The sequence below is a fragment of the Tenrec ecaudatus genome, chromosome 3 (assembly GCF_050624435.1).
Source record: "Tenrec ecaudatus isolate mTenEca1 chromosome 3, mTenEca1.hap1, whole genome shotgun sequence".
NCBI classification, from domain to species: domain Eukaryota; kingdom Metazoa; phylum Chordata; class Mammalia; order Afrosoricida; family Tenrecidae; genus Tenrec; species Tenrec ecaudatus.
The window spans coordinates 206,721,976-206,740,741 of NC_134532.1; the positions used below are offsets into that span (position 1 = coordinate 206,721,976).

Consider the following 18,766-nt stretch of genomic DNA (forward strand, 5'->3'; position numbering starts at 1 on the left):
TGTTGTGCATATATTTGCTACCATTAAGAAGAAACTAATTGTACTAATAACAATGAGTGCAAGGAAGAAGAAAATGTTCTAAAATTGATTGTGATAAAGATTGTGCCACTCTTCTTGATATGAGTGAACTGTTGAATTGTAGAATATGTGGATGAAATGCCCATAAAACGTTTTTCTTTTAAGAATAGTTTTTTCAGGACGATTTGCAAAAGACTAAAGCATTTTTTGCAGAAAGTAAACTTTAAATGGTTTCATAGGTAATTGTTTTTAATCACCTGTAAATGGCTTCATGGGTAACTGTTTTTAATCACAGAGTGGGCTTGTGATTTCTCAGTTACTTACTTGTTGGGCTGCTAACCTCAAGATCAGCTGTTTGAAACCACCAGCTGCTCCGTGGGAGAAAGATGAGGCTTTCTGCTCTTGTAAGGAGTTACAGTCTCAGAAACCCACAAGGGCAGTTTTACCTTGCCCTAAGGGAGTCTGAACCAATTAGTCAGCAGAGAATTGTTTTGTAGTCTCCTCTCAGTTTCCTTGTTGGTATATTTCACATCGGTCAGTGGCCTTTGTGTCCTATGTAGTTGTTGGGTGCCATCGAATTGAATCGACTCATAGAGACCCTACGTACAACAGAACAGAACACGACTGAGTCCCATACCATCCTCACAACTGTTCTTTAAAAAATTTTTATTTATTTATTTTTAAACATTTTATTAGGGGCTCATACAACTCTTATCACAATCCATACGTATACATACATCAATTGTATAAAGCACATCTGTACATTCTTTGCCCTCATCATTTTCAAAGCATTTGCTCTCCACTTAAGCCCTTTGCATCAGCTCCTCTTTTTGTCCCCCTCCCTTCCCGTTCCCCCTCCCTCATGAGTCCTTGATAATTTATAGATTATTATTTTGTCATATCTTGCCCTATCCGGCGTCTCCCTTCACCCCCTTTTCTGTTGTCTGTCCCCCAGGGAGGAGGTCACATGTCTGAGGGTCAGGTGGCTTAATGGAAAAAATAATACAAATATTAATACTGGTAAATGGCATTTACTGAACTCCTGCTGCATGCCAGACACTGCTTTAAACAAAGAAACAAAGAAACAAACAATGCAAACCCACAGTTGCTGAGTCAATTCAGACTCACTGTAAAGCCGCCCCATAGGGTTTCCAAGGCTGTAAATCTTTAAGGAAGTGGACTTGCCCATCTTCCTTCTAGGGGCAGCTGGTGGGATTGAACCACTGGCGTTTTGCTAATCAGTCAAGTGCTTAACTGCCATCTCATCAGGATTCCTTACACACTGCTGCAAGGATCAAGTCTTACTTTAAAATTCTTTTCAAAACTCATGCTGCCTTCCAGTGGATTCAGATTCCTGGAGACCCCTTGTGTTCCAGAGCAGAACTGCTCCACAGGGTTGTTTAGGGGCGGAGAGGTTTTGCTGTGGTGTAATGGGCTACTGGGGTGGGTGGCCACTAATTTCAAGGCCAGCAGTTCGAAACTAAGAGAAAGAGGATGCTTTCGATCCAGGTGGAGTTGCAGTCTCAGACACCCACAGGAGTTCTACCTGGTCCCATAGGGTCATTCACTATAGGACTCGATGGCGGTGAGCTTTGGTTGGAGCTAATGAACAGGTTGGTCTACCTGAACCCACCAGTTGCTTCTCAGAGTAAAAGCTTGGTGATAAAGTTTCCATAAGGAGGGCAGCCAGGAGGGGAAGGGGAAGGTGGGGGGACAAAGGGGAAACCGATCACAATGATCTACATATAACTTCGTCCCAGGGGGATGGACCACAGAAAGGTGGGTGAAGGGAGACATCGGTCAATATAAGACATTAAAAAATAAATGTATAAATTATAAAGGGTTCACGAGGGAGGGAGGGAAAATTTAGGAGCTGATACCAAGGGCTCAAGGAGAAAGAAAATGTTTTGAAAATGATAGCAACATATGTACAAATATGCTCAACCCAATAGATGCATGGATGGATTGTGAAAAGAATTGTAAGAGTCCCCAATAAAATGATTTTAAAAGAGGGCAACCCAGAAAACCACATGGGCAGTTCTGTTCAGAATCACACTGAATCCCTCAGCAGCAATCTTATTGGAAGGCGATTGCCAGGCTTTTCTTCCAAGGCACGGCTGGAGTGACAACCACTGTGTCGCCTACGGAGCCCGGGGACCCAGTGCTTAGGCGTTGGGTCGGCAGGCTGAGACCACCATGGGAGAAAGACGGGGCTTGGCGCCCCCGTAAATGATTACAGGCTCCGGAGTCACAGAGGCGCGGGCTTCTCTCGCCCTACAGGCAGGTTCCCGTTTTGCGGACCAGAAACGAGCACGAAGCGGTTCCAGGCAACACAGCCACGGAAGGGAGCGTCCAGGCAGCGTCCAGGTGACCGGCTCGGGCGCGTGGCGGGGGCGCGCGCTAGGCGGCAGCAGCGGACGCGACGCGACGCGGGAGGCCGCTGGGTCCCTCTTGACCGGCTGGCCTGGGCGTGGCGGGGCGTGGCGGGGCGTGGCGTGGCGGGCTCGGCTGACTGAGGGGCGGGGCGTAGTGGGGCGTAGCGGGCTGGGCGGACTGTGGGGCGGGGCGTGGTGGGGCGTGGCGTGGAGGGCTCGGCGGACTGAGGGGCGTAGCGTGGCGTGGCGTGGTGGGCTCGAAGAACTGAGGGGCGGGGCGGGGCGGGGCGAGCTCGGCGGACTGAGGGGCGTGGCGAGGCGGGCTCGGAGAACTGAGGGGCGGGGCGGGGCGGGGCGGGGCGAGCTCGGCGGACTGAGGGGCGTGGCGAGGCGGGCTCGGAGAACTGAGGGGCGGGGCGGGGCGGGGCGAGCTCGGCGGACTGAGGGCGGGCCGCGCTGCAGCACCCGCTGAGTTGCAGGATGGCGGCGGCTGCGGCGGCGGGAGACGCGCGCCGGGTGCTGGTGTACGGCGGCCGAGGCGCTCTGGGCTCGCGATGCGTGAAGGCCTTCCGGGCTAGCAATTGGGTAATGTGGGGGTGGGGTTCGGGGTCTGGAGGGAGGGGGCGCACCCCCAAACGGGTGCCTTATGAGGGCAGCCCCCGAGGGCAATCGGAGGACATGGGGGGGGTGTCCTTTGCACTCCCAAGCTGTCTTCGTGTTTACACCTACACACACGTCTACGCAGCTCTTCTGCACCCCCTTTGCCCCCTCCCCCCAGCTCCCTGAACGTGTGCGCTCACGCCCCTAAGTGCTTGGCCTTTGGCCTGGAAGGAGGGTGGTGAATGGTTGTGGGCCAGCCTGGGAGCTGGACCTTGAGAAAGACTGAGACAGAGGCAGAGGCAGGATAGAGACAGACAGACACACACACACACAGTTCATATATGATTACATCGTCCTACTGAGCCTCACTTTACCACTTAATACTCAGAGCCTCAGTTTCCCCATTTGTAAATGTGGTCGTGTTTCCACCTGATCAGAGTGGTGAGGGTGAAAGGTGTTTTTACATGCAAATTTCCTAACACGTGAGGAAAGCGGTTTAAATACAGCAAAACCTATGAAAGAGCGAGCAAGGTAAAATCCTGTTGGAGGGGGACGCGCAGGTATTTCCCACCAGCCAGGGCGGGGCGAGGGAAACTTGGGGGACCTGGAGAACCGAGGCCAAGGCCGCCCGTGGCGCTCCGGTGATGGCAGCTTTGGCTGAGTACTGTTTCCCCCCCTTCCCGTAGCTTTAGCCCTCTAGGAGCCGACCCTTAAAGGCTGAGCTTTGGAAGAAAGTTTCCAGGACTTTGCTTGGTCAGGTACTGGCTCCCGGAGGCGGCTGCATACTGGAGCGGGCCGGATTGGTCTTATAGGGACCCTGCCCCACTCCCCACCCCCTCTGACTCGCACACACCCGGTGGACTTTGGCCCAGCAGGTGTTCTTGCTTGTTGACTGACCCTGGCCCTGGAGGGCTCTTCCTGCCTTGTAACTAGCAGCAGCTCCCTCTGTGGGAGGGCTTTCCCCAAACCCCAGAGAGGAACCCCCTGAGTTTTCTCCTCCAGTGCAAAGTTTGGTGGAGGGCAGCTTCTAAAGGGGCATCCACAAGCAGCCCCCCTTCCTGCCACCCACCTGCTGGGGTGTCAGCCCCCCACTGAGCTGGGTGGTGTTAACAAAGGACGCAGTGATAGAGGGCTTGCTAACTTGCCAAATACCAAACACTAAAACAAAACAAACCCCAAAACAATAGTCTCACTGCTAATGAGTCAATTCCAACTCATAATAACCCCATAGGACAGGGTAGAACTGCCCCTGTGAGTTCCCATGTGTAACTTTCTTGGCCTATAATTCACACATCATACAATGCAATAGCTTAATTACATCCAGAAGAGTTGTACATTCATCACCGCAATCATCAGTTTTAGAACATTGTACTCATTGTTACCAGAGACTGCCCCTCTCTATGGGAGTAGAAAGCTCTGTTTTCCTTCTGGGGAGTGACTGATGGTTTCAAACTGCTGGCCTTGTGGATCGCAGCCCAATGCCAGCTACTTGTCTTCCAGCTCTGACTCCTGGCAACCCGTCTGTGGTAAGGTAGGGCTGTGCCCCTTGATTTTCAACTGTTCATTTTCCAGAAGTGGATCACCAGGTCTTCTGAGATGCTTCTGGTGGACTAGAACTGGCAACCTTTTAGCATTACTCAGGGACTAAATCCCTGGCGTTGTTGTGGACTAACTGTGGGGTCTGTGGTTCAAACCCAGCAGCTTCTTTGAGGAAGAAGGCTGAGGCTGTCTGCTCCTGTAAAGATTTGCAGTCTGAAAATCCTCTAAAGGGTCGCTATGATTCCAAGTTGACTGGATAGCAGGGAGTTGGGTTTGGGAGCTACAGAGTTCCTCCCAGCACAGTGACCCTGGAGGACAGAGTAGAGAGGCCCTCCCTGTAGGGTTTCCTAGGCTGGAATTTCACATCTAAAACTAACCAAGCTTGCCTTTGCTTAGCTTCCAAGATCAGAGTAGATGGGGAACATTTAGGGTCGTGCGGTTGTAGATTCAAGGCTGTGATCTTTCTGAAAGCAGACGACCACATCTTCCCCCCACCTCCCCCCTCCAGGAGTGATTGGTGGGTTAAATCAACAGTGAGCATTGGAACTACTGTGCCAGCAGAGTATCTATGGACTCAGTCCCGTTTTATTGTTGCCGGGCTTCTGTGGGAGAGACCCTGCTCTGTCTGTTACTATGGTTCTGAAGGTCATGCTTCTTTCTCCAAGGTACCATTCCCGGTTTCAGAGTCCTGGTTTGCCTTTGATGGTGTTCAGCTGTTAAGCAAAAGGCTGGCCTTAGAATGAGGTGTTTGCTGAAGATGGTGGACTGTGCCTTGGGCAGTGGATTATGTGTTGGGCTGCATACCACAAGGTCAGCAATTCGAACCCCTGGCTGCTCCCAAGATTTCCAGTCTCAGAAGCCCACAGAGGCAGTTCTATCAGCTCACAGAGTCTTGTTGTCCATAGGAATTGTGTCGATGACTCTGAGTTTGACTTTGGTTTGAACGCTGTGAGATGTTTGTCAAGACTAGATTTTCAGATGGCATTGAGGCGTAGAGCCCGAGAGTGAAAGCTGTTGGGTGGCGGAGCCAGGATTTAGAGTCAGGATCTGTCTGATTCTCAAACCCAAAGCCCATTCTGTGTGCTCAGGAGGGGGGAAAATCACCTGCCACCTTGGAGTTGGTTACTGCTCACGTGACCCTACGTGTGCAGAATGGAGCGGCTTCATAGGATTTTCAAGGCCATGGCCCCTTGGAAGTGGACAGCCAGACCTGTCTCCCAAGAGGCCACGGGGTGAGTCCCACTCAACCTGCAGTTGAGTGGCCAAATGCTTACTCTTTTTCCAGAGACTCTGTGCCTCAGGCTAGCAGTTGGCCAATTAAGAAAAGAATGACTGCCCTTTAAAATTTAATTTGATTTAATTTAAAGCTTTATGGACATGTAATTCACATAGACTGTTCAGTGGCTTAAACATATTTAAAAAAAAGGTGTGCAATCATCACTACACTTCAGCTTAGCATGGGTCCTTTTCTCTTATACTCATTCTTAGGCAGCCCCCCTCCCCTTTCTGTTTTTAAATGGTTGAAAAAATAATTGAAAAAAAAGTTATAAAAATAAGCAAATAAAAAAATTCAGAAAAAACAAACCAAAAAACCCAAACAAACCCAACTCACTGACACTTGGCAACCTTATAGGACAGGGTAGTGGGCGCCTGTGGGTTTCTGAGACTGTCACTCTTCACTTGGCAACCTTATAGGACAGGGTAGCGGGCGCCTGTGGGTTTCTGAGACTGTCACTCTTCACTGGAATTGTTAGGTGCCAAGGAGCCGGTTCCAGCCCATATCGACCCGATGCCACCCTGCCCGGTCCTGCACCATCCTCACCGTTGTTCCCTTGCCTGAACCCATTGTTGCAGCCACTGTGTCCGTCCGTCTCCTTGAGGGCTTTTTCTTTTTGCCTTCTGTCCAATTTATGAAGCATACTGCCCTTCTCCAGGGACTGCTGTCTCCTGACAACATGTCCAAAGTGTGTGAGATAGTTTCCCCCATGACGGGGCTGGTGGTTTCGAACCGCAAACCTTGCAGTTAGCAGCCCAGTGCATCACCTGTATGCCACCAGGCCTCCTAAGAAGTATAATAAGTTTATGGTAAATGAAAACTATTGGAAATTCAGATCGCAGGGTCTGATGTGAGCACGGTGGCGTCCATCTGTTGATGCGTTGTCTGGTTCTGCACCATCAGGCAGAACGGAGCAGCCCAGCAAAGCCTAGAATACTTTCTGGGTGGCCTTTTACAGAATAGGCTGCTGACTCCTGGTCCGAGGCTTCTCTGGCCGTGAGGGGAGGGTGAGGAGGCCCGGGGGGATATTTAGCGTAGGGGATATTTAGGGCAGGTGGTTGTACTCCTTAGTTGCCTTTGACTTGGATCTGACTCACGTTGATCCACAACAGAATGACACACGCCTGGCCCTGCACCATCTTCACGATGGGTGGTTATAGTTGGATACTGTTCTGTCGTGATCTGAGTGGTTGGCAATGGTTCATTTTTGGAAGGTGATTGGCCGGCCTTTCCTCCTAGTCTGTCTGAAATCCGGAAGGTCTGCTGAAGCCGTGCTGGTATTTGGAATACCGGTGTGTATTTTCCACACTGCAGAATGGACGGACGGACGGACGAATCATGGACAAGGAGGCATCAGAGGGCCAATGCCCAAGGTCCCTGTGTGGGGGGTGAAGGGCAGCTGCTGGTTCCTTGCTCTGCTTGATGTTTGGTCTCAGCCTCTTCTCTGCCATTGGGGCAATTGACTTAAAGACAAAATCAGCGCCCCCTCACAGGACGGACAGCAGTGAGTCAGCTGCCTCCCAGACTGTCGGGACAGAGAGAGATTGTCAGGCCCGAAGGGAGGGCACCTCACCCTTGCTCTTGCCAACTCGATGCTTCCCGTTTCCCATACATCCTCGGGACACCAGCTCAGGGCCTCACTCCGGCAGGCTGGACAGCACCGGTGGCCATAGGCAGCTGAGCTGGTCACCTGGTGGTTGGGACCGCCAATTCATTAATAGCTGTTATCCAAATCCGTTCTGCAGCCCTCGGCCCTGGAGCTGAGAGGGAGGCGGCTGACTTCCTTACTGACTGCGGACTTTGTAGGAAGCTGGTTTCCTCCCCACCAAAGACCATGGGGAAACCGGCCCCACGCCTTGTGTTTTCAGTCTTTCTTCCGGGTGTCTCACAAAAAGCCAAGAAAAAAGAGAAAGAAACAGAACAACGAAGGTTTCTAAAGTACCATATATACTCGTGTATAAACTGGGGTTTGGCTTATACATGGGTCAGTGGTACCCCAGCAAGGTGTAACATCTCGCTGCCCCCACCCCACCCAGGTAATGGAACTAGCACCCGTTATCTCACGGGTGATTGCCGGTCCTCCGCTGTTCATTCAAAGCTGTTCTCAAAGCTGTTCATTCAAAGCCCCGCTGACACTGCAGGGCTTTGAATGTTTGTTTACTCACATCTAACCAATCAGAGCCGTCCTATGACGTGTATCTCTGAATAAGCCTTTTAAAGACCCTGTGCGAAGGATGTGGCATGAATGGATGTCATCTGGTCAAGCCCGACTAACAGAAGGAGGAAGTCTCATGAAGCCTGACATAGAGTTAGTAGCAAGTGGGTTCGAGATGCATGGGAAGACATTCCAAAAGACATGGTGCGATGTGCCTTCCAGAAGTGTAGTATTAGTAATGCTATGGATGGCAGTGAAGACTGCGCTTTGTATGTAAATGACAGCAGTGATGGTGATGACGGAGATCTCAGTGAGGACAGCGTCTATGATGACCTCACACCAGCTGAAGCTCTTCACTGGGATACGGATGATGAAGAGGAATCCAGTTTTGAAGGATTTTAACTCTTTACATTTTAGCTTGGTTGCTGATTGAGCTCAGGGAATAGTACTCTTAAGGTATCATTGTTGATACTTTATTGTTTTTGTTGAACCTATTTTCCACTTACTGTGCTGGTTTACTAATGTTAAATGACTTGTCCTTTTATTTATGTTTTTTTAATTTAAAATAAATATTTAAATACATTACCCCACTGATGTCTCAATTTTTAGTAATTTTATTTTCATTTGTTTTGATTATTGAAACTCACCAATAGCTTCTTCATTTTCCACCCTAGACTTATACTCGAGTCAATCAGTTTTTCTGGTTTCCCAGGTAATAATTAGGTACCTCGGCTTATACTGGGGTCGGCTTATATTCAAGTATATATGGTAAATGCTCCAGGAGTGTCTGTTTTTAGGGACCATGGCATGGGGTGCCTCTGGGTGGTGCAAACCGTGGTGAACTCTCTTGGCTGTGAATAATGGAAAGCTTGGAGGTTTGCGCCCATCCAGAGGTACCGCAGCAGAACAGCCTGGCGATCTGCTGCTGAAAACAAGGACAAACCCTGCTGTTAGCCCCGTTCTATTCTGACCTAGATGGGCTTGTCGGGAGGCGACTCCGTTTTGTGGGGCTGAGGCTGGGCTCTGTGGGAAATCAAGCGGCTTCTTCTCCATCCCTGCAGTGGGTCGCCAGCATCGATGTGGTGGAGAACGAGGAGGCCAGCGCCAGCGTCGTGGTGCAAATGACGGACTCCTTTACGGAGCAGGCTGAGCAGGTAATTCTATGTGGGCCTCCCAGCCCTACCCTGAGCACCGTGGCCGGGGGTACCCGGGCCTCTGTTTTACAGCCTTGGAAACCCACAGGGGAAGTTCTACCCTGCCCTAGAGGGTCGCTGCGAGTCAGGACCCGTGCGACGGGTAAATGACTGAAAATGGAGAGAAACTGGTTTTCATGTCACTTCTCCCTTTCCCAAGGTGACCACTGAGGTTGGAAAGCTCCTGGGTGACGAGAAGGTGGACGCCATCCTCTGTGTGGCTGGAGGATGGGCCGGGGGCAATGCCAAGTCCAAGTGTGAGTCTTTTTTGAGCTAACCCTTCGCCCTGCTCTGCTGCTGGCCCACCTGACGGCAGCTGTCTTTCTGTGTCTCTCTTGATAATTGCTATGATGGCAGGATTTAAAAACCAACCAACCAACCAACCAGGTGTGGCCATTGCGCCCACCCCACGCGTGTCGCAGTAGAACTGCTCTGGAGGGCTTCTTGTGCCCCATGTTTCCAAGGCAGATAGCCAGGGCTTGCTGATGCAGCTCTGGGCGGACTCAAACCTCCAACCCTTTGGGTTGTAGCTGAGAGTGTTAACATTAGCACCACTCAGGGACCTGCACTCCCCTAGCTGTGGCTTGCCACGAGGAGCCCTGGTGGCGGCGTGGTGATAAGTTGGGCTGCTGACTGCAAAGTCTGCGGTTCGAAACCACCAGCTGCTCCTCTTTATGCCTGTAAAGGGTCACTGTCTCGGGAACTCCCAGGGCAGTTCTGCCCTGTCCTACATGGTTGCAGTGAGCGAGAATCGACTCGGCGGCAGTGAGTGAGTGGTTCTCAGGGGTCACTTGCCAACATCATTCCAGTTACGGTGGGGGCTAGAAGCTGGGGTTTGGGAGCCAGTCCTCTCTGCTATGAGCTCCAGGAGGGCAGCACCTAGCTTGGTCTTGCCCAGGTCCACAAGGAGTATGAACTGATTGACCCCCTCAACGAATGACTGGCTCAGTACCTGGCCAGTCACTCCAACAGTCCTTTTTGACTGGCTGGCATTTGATCAGTTGATCCCCGAGGCAGCTGAGCACAGGGCCAGGATTCGAACCCATGTCTGTTTTACCTCCAGGGCGTGTGCTGTTGGTATTCGTCCTTGTGGACAGGGGGTGGGTAGAAGAGTCAGTCCTTCCTAGGTGGTGGGGCTGTGGGTACTGGGGAGGAGGCTTCTTCACCGAGATGAAGCTGTGTCTTGGATGCTGTCTTTTGGCTCAGCACTCTTTAAGAACTGTGACCTGATGTGGAAGCAGAGCATGTGGACGTCCACTATCTCCAGCCACCTGGCCACCAAGCACCTCAAGGAAGGAGGCCTTCTGACCTTGGCTGGCGCCAAGGCTGCCCTGGATGGGACCCCTGGTAAGTCTTCCTCTGCCTGACTGGGAAATGGGAATGCTTGTTCTTGCTCGCTGGGGCTGCCACGGGAGGGGCCTGGGAACCTGCTTTCCAACTGTGTGCGTTCTGCTTCCTTTCGGGAGTGGGTCCTGATCCTCTCATTTAGTGTTCAAGGTCCTTCAGGAATGGCTTGATCAAGCACCTCCTGCCCGTCTGTTTTTATTAATCTCTGAGCTAGCCAAGAAAACGAACAGTAGTGGTGGTGATGGTGGTGGTGGTAGTGGCATTAGGGACTGCTGTGTGTTAGTCTGGGTAAACTAGGGAAACAAATCCACAGAAATTCATATATAAGAGAGGTATATATAATGGGTAAGTGTACATTAAAAAAGCATTCCAACCCAGTGCTGTCCAAGCCCATATGTCCAACATTAGCCCTTATGTCCGATACCAATCTACAAAGTCCTCCTCTATCTCACATAACACATACAGTGACTCCGAATCAATGAGCATGTAAGCATCTCAGCGCTGGCAGGGGTCTCCACGCAGCTGCTCCAGCACCTAGGGCTGCATCAGGGTAGGTCCATGTATATGGCTTCTCCTCAGGGATGTCTCACAGGAAGTGAGCCTTGCCAGCTGAGGCAGAGAACTAGCTAAGGCAGATGCACCCTGGTCCGACCATCAGAGAGCAAGAGACTGGAGAACTGAAAGACAAGGCTCACGGAGCCATTTATCTCCCGGCCCTTCAAATAATCCCATGTGTTGATCGGCCAGGTTGGCACCATAAACCTTATGTATCTCAACTGCTGAGATAGTTCTGACTCAGAGACCCTGTGCACAGCAGAACAAAACACTGCCCGGTCCTGAGCTAGCCTTACAATTGTGTTTGAGCCCATTGTTTCAGCCACTGTGTCAGCCCAGCTCAACGAGGGGCTTCTTCCTTTTGCTCTACTTTACCAAGCATGCTGTCATTTGTCCAAGGAGCCCTGGTGTCATAGTGGTTATGCGCTGGGCTGGTAACCACAGAGTCAGCAGTTCGAAACCACCAGCTGCTTCATGGGAGCAAGATGGGACTTTCTACTCCTGTAAAGAGTTACAGTCTCAGAAACCCCCTGGGGCAGCTCTACCATGTCTTATAGGGTTGCTATGAGTTGGAATAGACTCAATGGCAGTGAGTTGTGGGGTTTTTTTTTGTCTCTCCTGGTGACGTGTCCCAAGTATGTGAGACAAAGTCTGGTCACCCTCACTACTTTTTAAAATCATTTTATTGGGTGTTCCTACAGCTCTTATCACATATCTTCACTTCTAAGGTGCATTCTGGTTGTACTTCTTTCCAGATAGATTTGTGCTTCTGGAAATCCACGGGACTTTCAATATTGTTCACAAGCACCAGGACTTAAAAGTATCCGTTCGTCTCTAGCCTTCCTTCATCGTTATCCACGGTGGGGTCGTCGATGTTAATTCGTTGTTGGTAGTTGCCATTGGCTGACTCCTGGCAATCCCATGTTCAACAGAATGAAACGTTGCCCAGTCCCCGACCATCTTCATTATCGTTGGCAAGTGCATTGTGATGGCCACTGTCCATTCTGAGTTACCACCCTTCCAGAGGGTTCACCTTCCAGCACTCAGACCCTGTTCTGTTGGGATCTGTGTGATTTCCATCGATTCCTTCCAGAAGAGACCGCCGGGCATTTCTTCTTAGTCGCAAGTCTATTACCTCTGCCGAAACCTGCCCATCCTGGGTGTCTCTGTTGGCATATGAAATAGCAGTGGTGTAGCTCCCAGCATTGGCAAGATATCAGCTATCACAGCACGGCAGAATGGCAACGGGGTAGTAGATTCCTTAGTTAGGAAACATCCATTGTTGTCAACTCCGTGCCCATCTGTCCCAGCAGAATAGCGGGAAATGAAGGACAGAGAGGAGCTGAAGGTCAGTTCTTCACTTTCGCTGCGTGACCTTGAGCAGCTTTCCATAATTGTGTGATGGTGATGGTCTCGTCCTTGAAGAGTCATTGTAAAGAAAGCCTTCGGGGCACCAATAGAGGCATCATGCCCAGCGAATGGCAGGTGCCGGCGCACCGTCCGTCTTGCGATATTGTTTCCACCCTTCTCGTCTGATCCCGATCCTCTCCATCCTGGGCTGGGTGCTGTCTTTATGACCTTCTTCAATTCGCAGACAAGGAAAGCCAGGTCTCCTCGAGGGTAGGCAGCGTGTCTGGGCTTCTACAATACGCGAGCTCCGGAGCTGGAGCCCCAAACAGGTCATTTGACTCCAGACCGCAGGCCTGCATTTCTTCAGCATTTTGCTTCCTGTGTTCGTCTGGGTTGACTAGAGAAACAAAATTTATAGACACTTATATGTGTATAAGAAAGAGTTTTATATAAAAGAGCAATTGTATATTGAGAAAACATCTCAGCCCAGTCCACATCAAGTTCATAAGTCCGATATTAGCCCATATGTCCGATACCAATCTACAAATTCCTCTTCAGACTCACAAAACACATGAAACGATGCCAAATGCAGAAAGGCCACAGACCAGTGGGTGGAAAGTCTTGTGGATCCAGTGCAACCCGCGAGAGGAGGGTCGAGCTGCCCCATACGGTTTCCTCGGGTGTAATTTGTACGGTGGCAGATCAGCAAGCCTGCTCTCACCATCAGCTCATGGGTTTGAATGGCCAGTCTTTCAGTTGGTAGCTGCCGGTTTTAGAATGGTCAAAGGACATCCGATGGGACAAACGCCCCGGGAAGGGATCTTCAGGAGAGACCTGGGAAGGCACCAAATACCGAGCTGCTGGGTCCTAGAGCATGGCTGCCTCCCTTCACCAACCCAAGTTCTCTGAGATTTTGTGCTCTGTGCTCTCTAAATCACCTTTTCAAGACCTTGACCCTCTTGGAAACAACTCGAGATGGTTATTGAAGCATTCCGGTGACTTGCTCCCTGGCTGGCTGGGCCCCTCCCTTTGCTGCCCTCTGGGGTATGATGCCTCCTTAGTGTATTGTACTTTAAGCAGCACCTTGGCAGTGAGGGGAGGCTGAAGGAGGGACTGAGCTAGCCAATTGAGACTGATTGTCTAAGGGAGGAGAGGCATTTCCGGGAAGGATTGGCCATTCGTTCTGTTGCTATGATGGCGTTATCTCATTAGCACCTGTGGATAATGCTGTGGAGGCCCTGTTCCCGCCACCTGCCTGTAGGGCCCTGATTGAATGTCCTAGGGTGGCCATGAATGACCATAAACTGGGTGACTTTAGCACGGACTGCAGCTCAACGTCAAGATGACCACGATCCTCACAACTGGACCAGAAAGCAACAGGACGGCTCACAGAAAAAAGACGGAACTGCTCAGGGATTCCATTGCACTTAGGTCTACCACCACAGTGCTCACGGAAATAGTCGTCAAGAAGTCCAGTGAAGGATTGTACTGGGCAATGTGTTGCCCAAGACCTCTCTCAAACAGCTGAAAGGCAGGATGTCCCCTGGGGGACTAAGGTGCGCCTGAGACACACCTGGACTGTGTTACTCCGGGTAGAATAGAGAAACAAATCTAGGGAGACACGCCTGTGTATAAGAAAGAGCTTCATATAAAGAGTAATTGGATATTAAGAAAACATCCCAGCCCAGTCCAGATCAAGTCCATAAGTCCGACATTAACCCATGTCGATACTAGTCTGTAATTTCTCGTTAGACTCACGCAGCCATGGAAAGATGCTGAATGCAGGATGATCACAGGCCAGTGGGTGGAAAATCTTGTGGATCCAGTGGCAGTGGAAGCATCTCAACGCTGGTGTGAGTCTCCACATGGCTCCTCCAGCTCCAGGGCTCAGGCTCCATCAGCATAGCTCCATGTGTCTTGTCAGCAGGAAGACAAAACAGAGTATCTGGCCTCTAGTGAGCTATTTATCTCCGTAGCACCTCCACAATGAGGTCATCAAGCTGGGACCTGATTGACAGGCTAAACTCCACCCCATCACTCTTAAGAGTCTCAAGTTGACCTCAGATCATGTAACCACCACACAGGCATTTTTAATCTTGTGTGCATGTGAAAGCTGGACAGTGAATAAGGAAGACCGCAGAAGGATCAGTGCACTTGAACCCTGTGTTGGTAAAGATGGTTAACTGCGGCGGACTGCCGGAAGAACAGACAAATCCGTTTTGGAAGAAGTACAGCCAAAGTGTTCCTTCGAAGTGAGGGGGGCAACAGTTCACTTTATGGACTTGGGGCATGTTACCAGGCGAGACCAGTCTCTGGAGAAGGACGTTGTGTTAGTCCGGGTTGACTAGGGAAACAAATCCGGGGACACTCACACATGTGTATAAGAAAGAGCTTTATATAAAGGAGCAATTGTATATTGAGAAAACATCTCAGCCCAGTCCAGATCAAGTCCATAAGTCCGACATTAGCTCAGATGTCCGATACTAGTCCATAAATTCCTCTTTACACTCACACAGCACATGCAGTGATGACGAATGCAGGAAGATCACAGGCTGTGGGTAGAAAGTCTTCTGGATCCAGTGGTGGTGGAAACATCTCAGCACTGGCGTGGCCTCCACATACTTGCTCCTGCTCTCCGAATGTCTCAACAGCAGGGAAGGGAAGGCAGAGAAAGTGAGTCTGGCCTTTAGTGAGCTAGTTCTCTATGCCTCCAAAGACGTCATCAAGCTACGACCTGATTGACAGGCTTGACTCCACCCCTTTGCTCAAGTTGACAGGAGATTATGTAACACAAGGGGCTCAATTCTCCCTTGGCGACTCCAGGAGGCCCACTTCCAAAGACTCAGGGCTGTAGCTGTCAGCTGAGTCTGCCTTCTTGCACACGCTCCTGTGTTCCACGTGCCCCCTGTGACTGAGACAGGATGAGGTTCAGGACGCATCCTCACCCACAGGGCCCCATGCACCCTGCACTGCAGACCCTGGTCTTACCTGGGATTACAGCCACAGGTTCAGGGTTTAGGATTCCGGCTCCCGTGGAGGGGCACATCTCAGCCGCCGGCACATCTCCCGTGCTGCCCCCGGGGGAATCAGTGGTGACCCAGCTGCTCTCTCTTCTGCAGGGATGATTGGCTATGGCATGGCCAAGGGCGCCGTGCACCAGCTCTGCCAGAGCCTCGCGGGGAAGGGCAGCGGCATGCCCTCCGGCTCGGCTGCCATCGCTGTGCTCCCGTGAGTACCCGGGCTCCCCCTGACCCCAGCTGAGTGATGACATGTCTGAGAGTGCTTCTCTCCCAAACCCAGAGCCGTGGAGTCTATTCCAGTACCCTGTAGGACCCAAGGGAGGATGAGGTTGTCTTTTCTCACTCTTTAAGGACTATTTTAAAAAATTTGCAGAAGACCAGGCTTAGTGGTCAGCTATAGACTGGTGGGGCCCCGAGACTTTGATCTTACGTTTCCTTTCTGGTCTGGAACTGAGTCTCATGCCTCCCCTCCCCCCCACAGTGACTCTATTTTCAGCCCCACAGTGGACAGGTTCACAGAGGGAGTGGTCATACTGGGCAAGGACACAGCCCTTTGAATCACCAACTCCTTGTACCCAAGGACGGTTCAGAAGCGCTGCGGAAGAGGAGGCAGGGAAACAAAGGGGGGACGCGGGATAATCCATGTCACATCGTGCGATGGGAAACAAAATATGTCTAAATTATTCCATGAAGAACTGCTTTGCCCCATAAACGTTCCCCGACTCATCATAGTAAGCTAAACTGCCGAACAGACGCACACTCCGGCACAAGCCTGCTGCTGCTCAGAGTGGATGGAGGCTCCAACCACAAGGCGCTTTATGTGCACAAAGGGGGAGCAAACGGCGGCTCTTCATTCTGCCCGGGGCTGCCTGAGTGGGCCCCCCTCCACGCTCCCACCTTCCCCCACGTAAATGTGGTTGCCCTCCACCCTGCTCAGGTGGGTCTAACCCTGTGTGTGTGTGCCTTTTCCCGGCTTTGGGAGGGGCCCGAGCAGGAGGCCTGGAGAGCTGTGATTAGAGAGATGATGTAGAAATAACACCCTTATCCTGTGTGACGCAGGGTTACCCTGGATACCCCGATGAACAGGAAGTCCATGCCCGAGGCTGATTTCAGCTCCTGGACACCCTTAGACTTCCTAGTGGAGTGAGTATCTCGCCAGTGGCAGTGGCTAAGTGGCTGCAGCCAGGGCCTCCTCTCTGCCCTCATGGTTTGGGCTCTCTTGGGGTGTCAGCACGGGTGCTATCTGTGTGGTCAGGCCCCCCCGGTCAGGTTTGAGATCTTACAGTAGCCTGAACACAGAGTCAGGCTGCAGCATTGAGCCAGCTTCAACACAGGATTCCCCCCAATCCCCAGCCAGTCAGCCAGCGGCAGCCGTGGTTAAACCACTCTGGGCCCGCAGCTGTGCCATGGTGTTAGCTGGGGGAGGTCAGTCCATGAACAGCAGAACTGGGCTGTTGGGATCCCCAAGTTGCTGGCTGGCGGAAGCTGCTCAGCGTCTCAGCAACACGCAGCCCCCCACCAACAGCGCCTGAGAGGACTGGCCAGGACCGAGATGGGACAGCGCTTGTCAGGTACTTGGCACCACGTCCCAAGTGCCCTGCAAACTGCAGCGCCTATAAACGCTGTTGTCACTGTTAGGGAGGTAGTGATGGTTGCCGCTGCTGCCCTTGTCAGGCGCCATCGAGTCGGTGCCAACCCATAGCGACCCTACGCCCGGCAGAACGAAACTGCCAGCCTCCGCCCTGCACTGTCCTCACCGTTGCGCCTGCACTTGAGCCTATAGACGCAGCCACTGTGTCCATCTGTTTCTCTCTTCCACTGCCCCTCGGCTCTCCCGAGCGTGCTATGCTAATCATGGGCTCGTCTCTTCTGATAACATCCCCAAAGCCCATGAGGGGACGTCTCGCCACCCCTGCCACTGAGGATGTTGCTGTCGCGTCCCCTGTGTACTGCAGAGAGAAACACCGCCCAGTCCCGTGCTGTATTAAAGGGGAGCCCTGGTGGCGAGGGGGGTGACCTGTTGGGCTGCCAACGTCAAGGCCGGCGGTTCAAGACCAGCAGCTCCTCCTCAGGAGAAAGATGAAGCTCCACTCCCATGAAGAGTTTGCGTCTCAGAAACCCACAGGGGCAGTTCTACTCGGTCCTATAAGGTGGACTCTGAGCCTCCCATGAAGAGTTTGCGTCTCAGAAACCCACAGGGGCAGTTCTACTCGGTCCTATAAGGTGGACTCTGAGCCGGCCTCGGCTGATGGCGGCGGGAGTGGAGATTCCATAAAGAATTTGGCCTTGCAGAAACATGCCCAAAGGAAAGCTGAAACAAGCCGGATGATGCTGCCTCCCTCCGAGAGTGCAGCGAGGGAAGTCCCGGGGTGGATCTGGGGTCTTGGGTGTGTGGCCAGGACTCTGCGTTCCTCAGAGCTGGCACGGCACCTTCCTGCCCCCTTGCCCCCAGGGAGTGCATGTGAGGGTAAGGATGTGCCCAGGTGACCTGCTCCGAAAACTTAAAGCCTCTCTTCTTTTGTGCCAGAACCTTCCAGGACTGGATCTCGGGGAAGAACCGCCCGAGCCCAGGGAGCCTCATCCAGGTGGTGACCGTGGGCGGGAAGACGGAGCTTACACCGGCCTACTTTTAAGGTTCATCTGGGAGCCCGCCCAAAAGGCCACTGACCCCTCCCTGGGTGGCCGCAGCTGACCCCGTGTTTTCTGTAATCCTGTTGGTGGTGTGAGAGCGCGAGTCCCTCCTTTTTTGTCGTGTCATGGGCATCCGCTCGCCCGGGACAGCAGCCAAGTTTGTGGGAGCTGGAACGTGATGGGGGCAGGCCCACGGAAGGCCTCTGGCTGCCACCTTGTTTAGCTCAGTTGGCGTGGGGAGTGACTTCTTTACACTGTGCCGTTTCTGTCAGATATGTCGTTTGTTCGGCAGCCTTGGGTGAAACCGCCTTAAAATGCCTCTCGGGGTTTAAGTAGCACCCTATGGACTCGGTCCCCCTGCCCTGTCCTGTCCAGTTGCCAAGTGTCTGATCCCTGCCAAGGATGAAGGTCGCCTGTGTGCAAGAGAAGTACTTGTGATTCTGCGGAGTTTTTTCCACCTAATAAATACATTTCATTTCCTGTGTTGTCTTCTTGAATCAACCCGTATCTCACAGGCAGTCATCAGAAAACAGTGGAAAAGGCTCATGGCAAGAGTTTAGATGTCTTATCAGGCCTCCTCACAAGAAGGGCTCCAATCCCAACGGGTGATGGTCCACACGGGAACCCAGGCCGCTGTGCTCCTGAGCCGCCAGGTCTGTGGGTGGTGGGGGCCCTGTGTTTAGAAGAAGCATGTCCACCCCAGGAAT

At 52.0% G+C, this 18,766-nt stretch overlaps 1 protein-coding gene across 1 annotated transcript; it reads left to right on the plus strand.

The window, feature by feature from the left end:
- Positions 1-2,832: 2,832 nt before the first annotated feature.
- Positions 2,833-18,538, plus strand: QDPR (quinoid dihydropteridine reductase). The gene is made up of 7 exons (XM_075545020.1): positions 2,833-2,978; positions 9,025-9,117; positions 9,317-9,413; positions 10,363-10,503; positions 15,528-15,636; positions 16,488-16,571; positions 17,956-18,538. Exons 1-7 carry the CDS (start codon positions 2,874-2,876, stop codon positions 18,059-18,061), a joined length of 735 nt encoding a protein of 244 aa, XP_075401135.1. The 5' UTR covers positions 2,833-2,873; the 3' UTR covers positions 18,062-18,538.
- Positions 18,539-18,766: the final 228 nt, after the last annotated feature.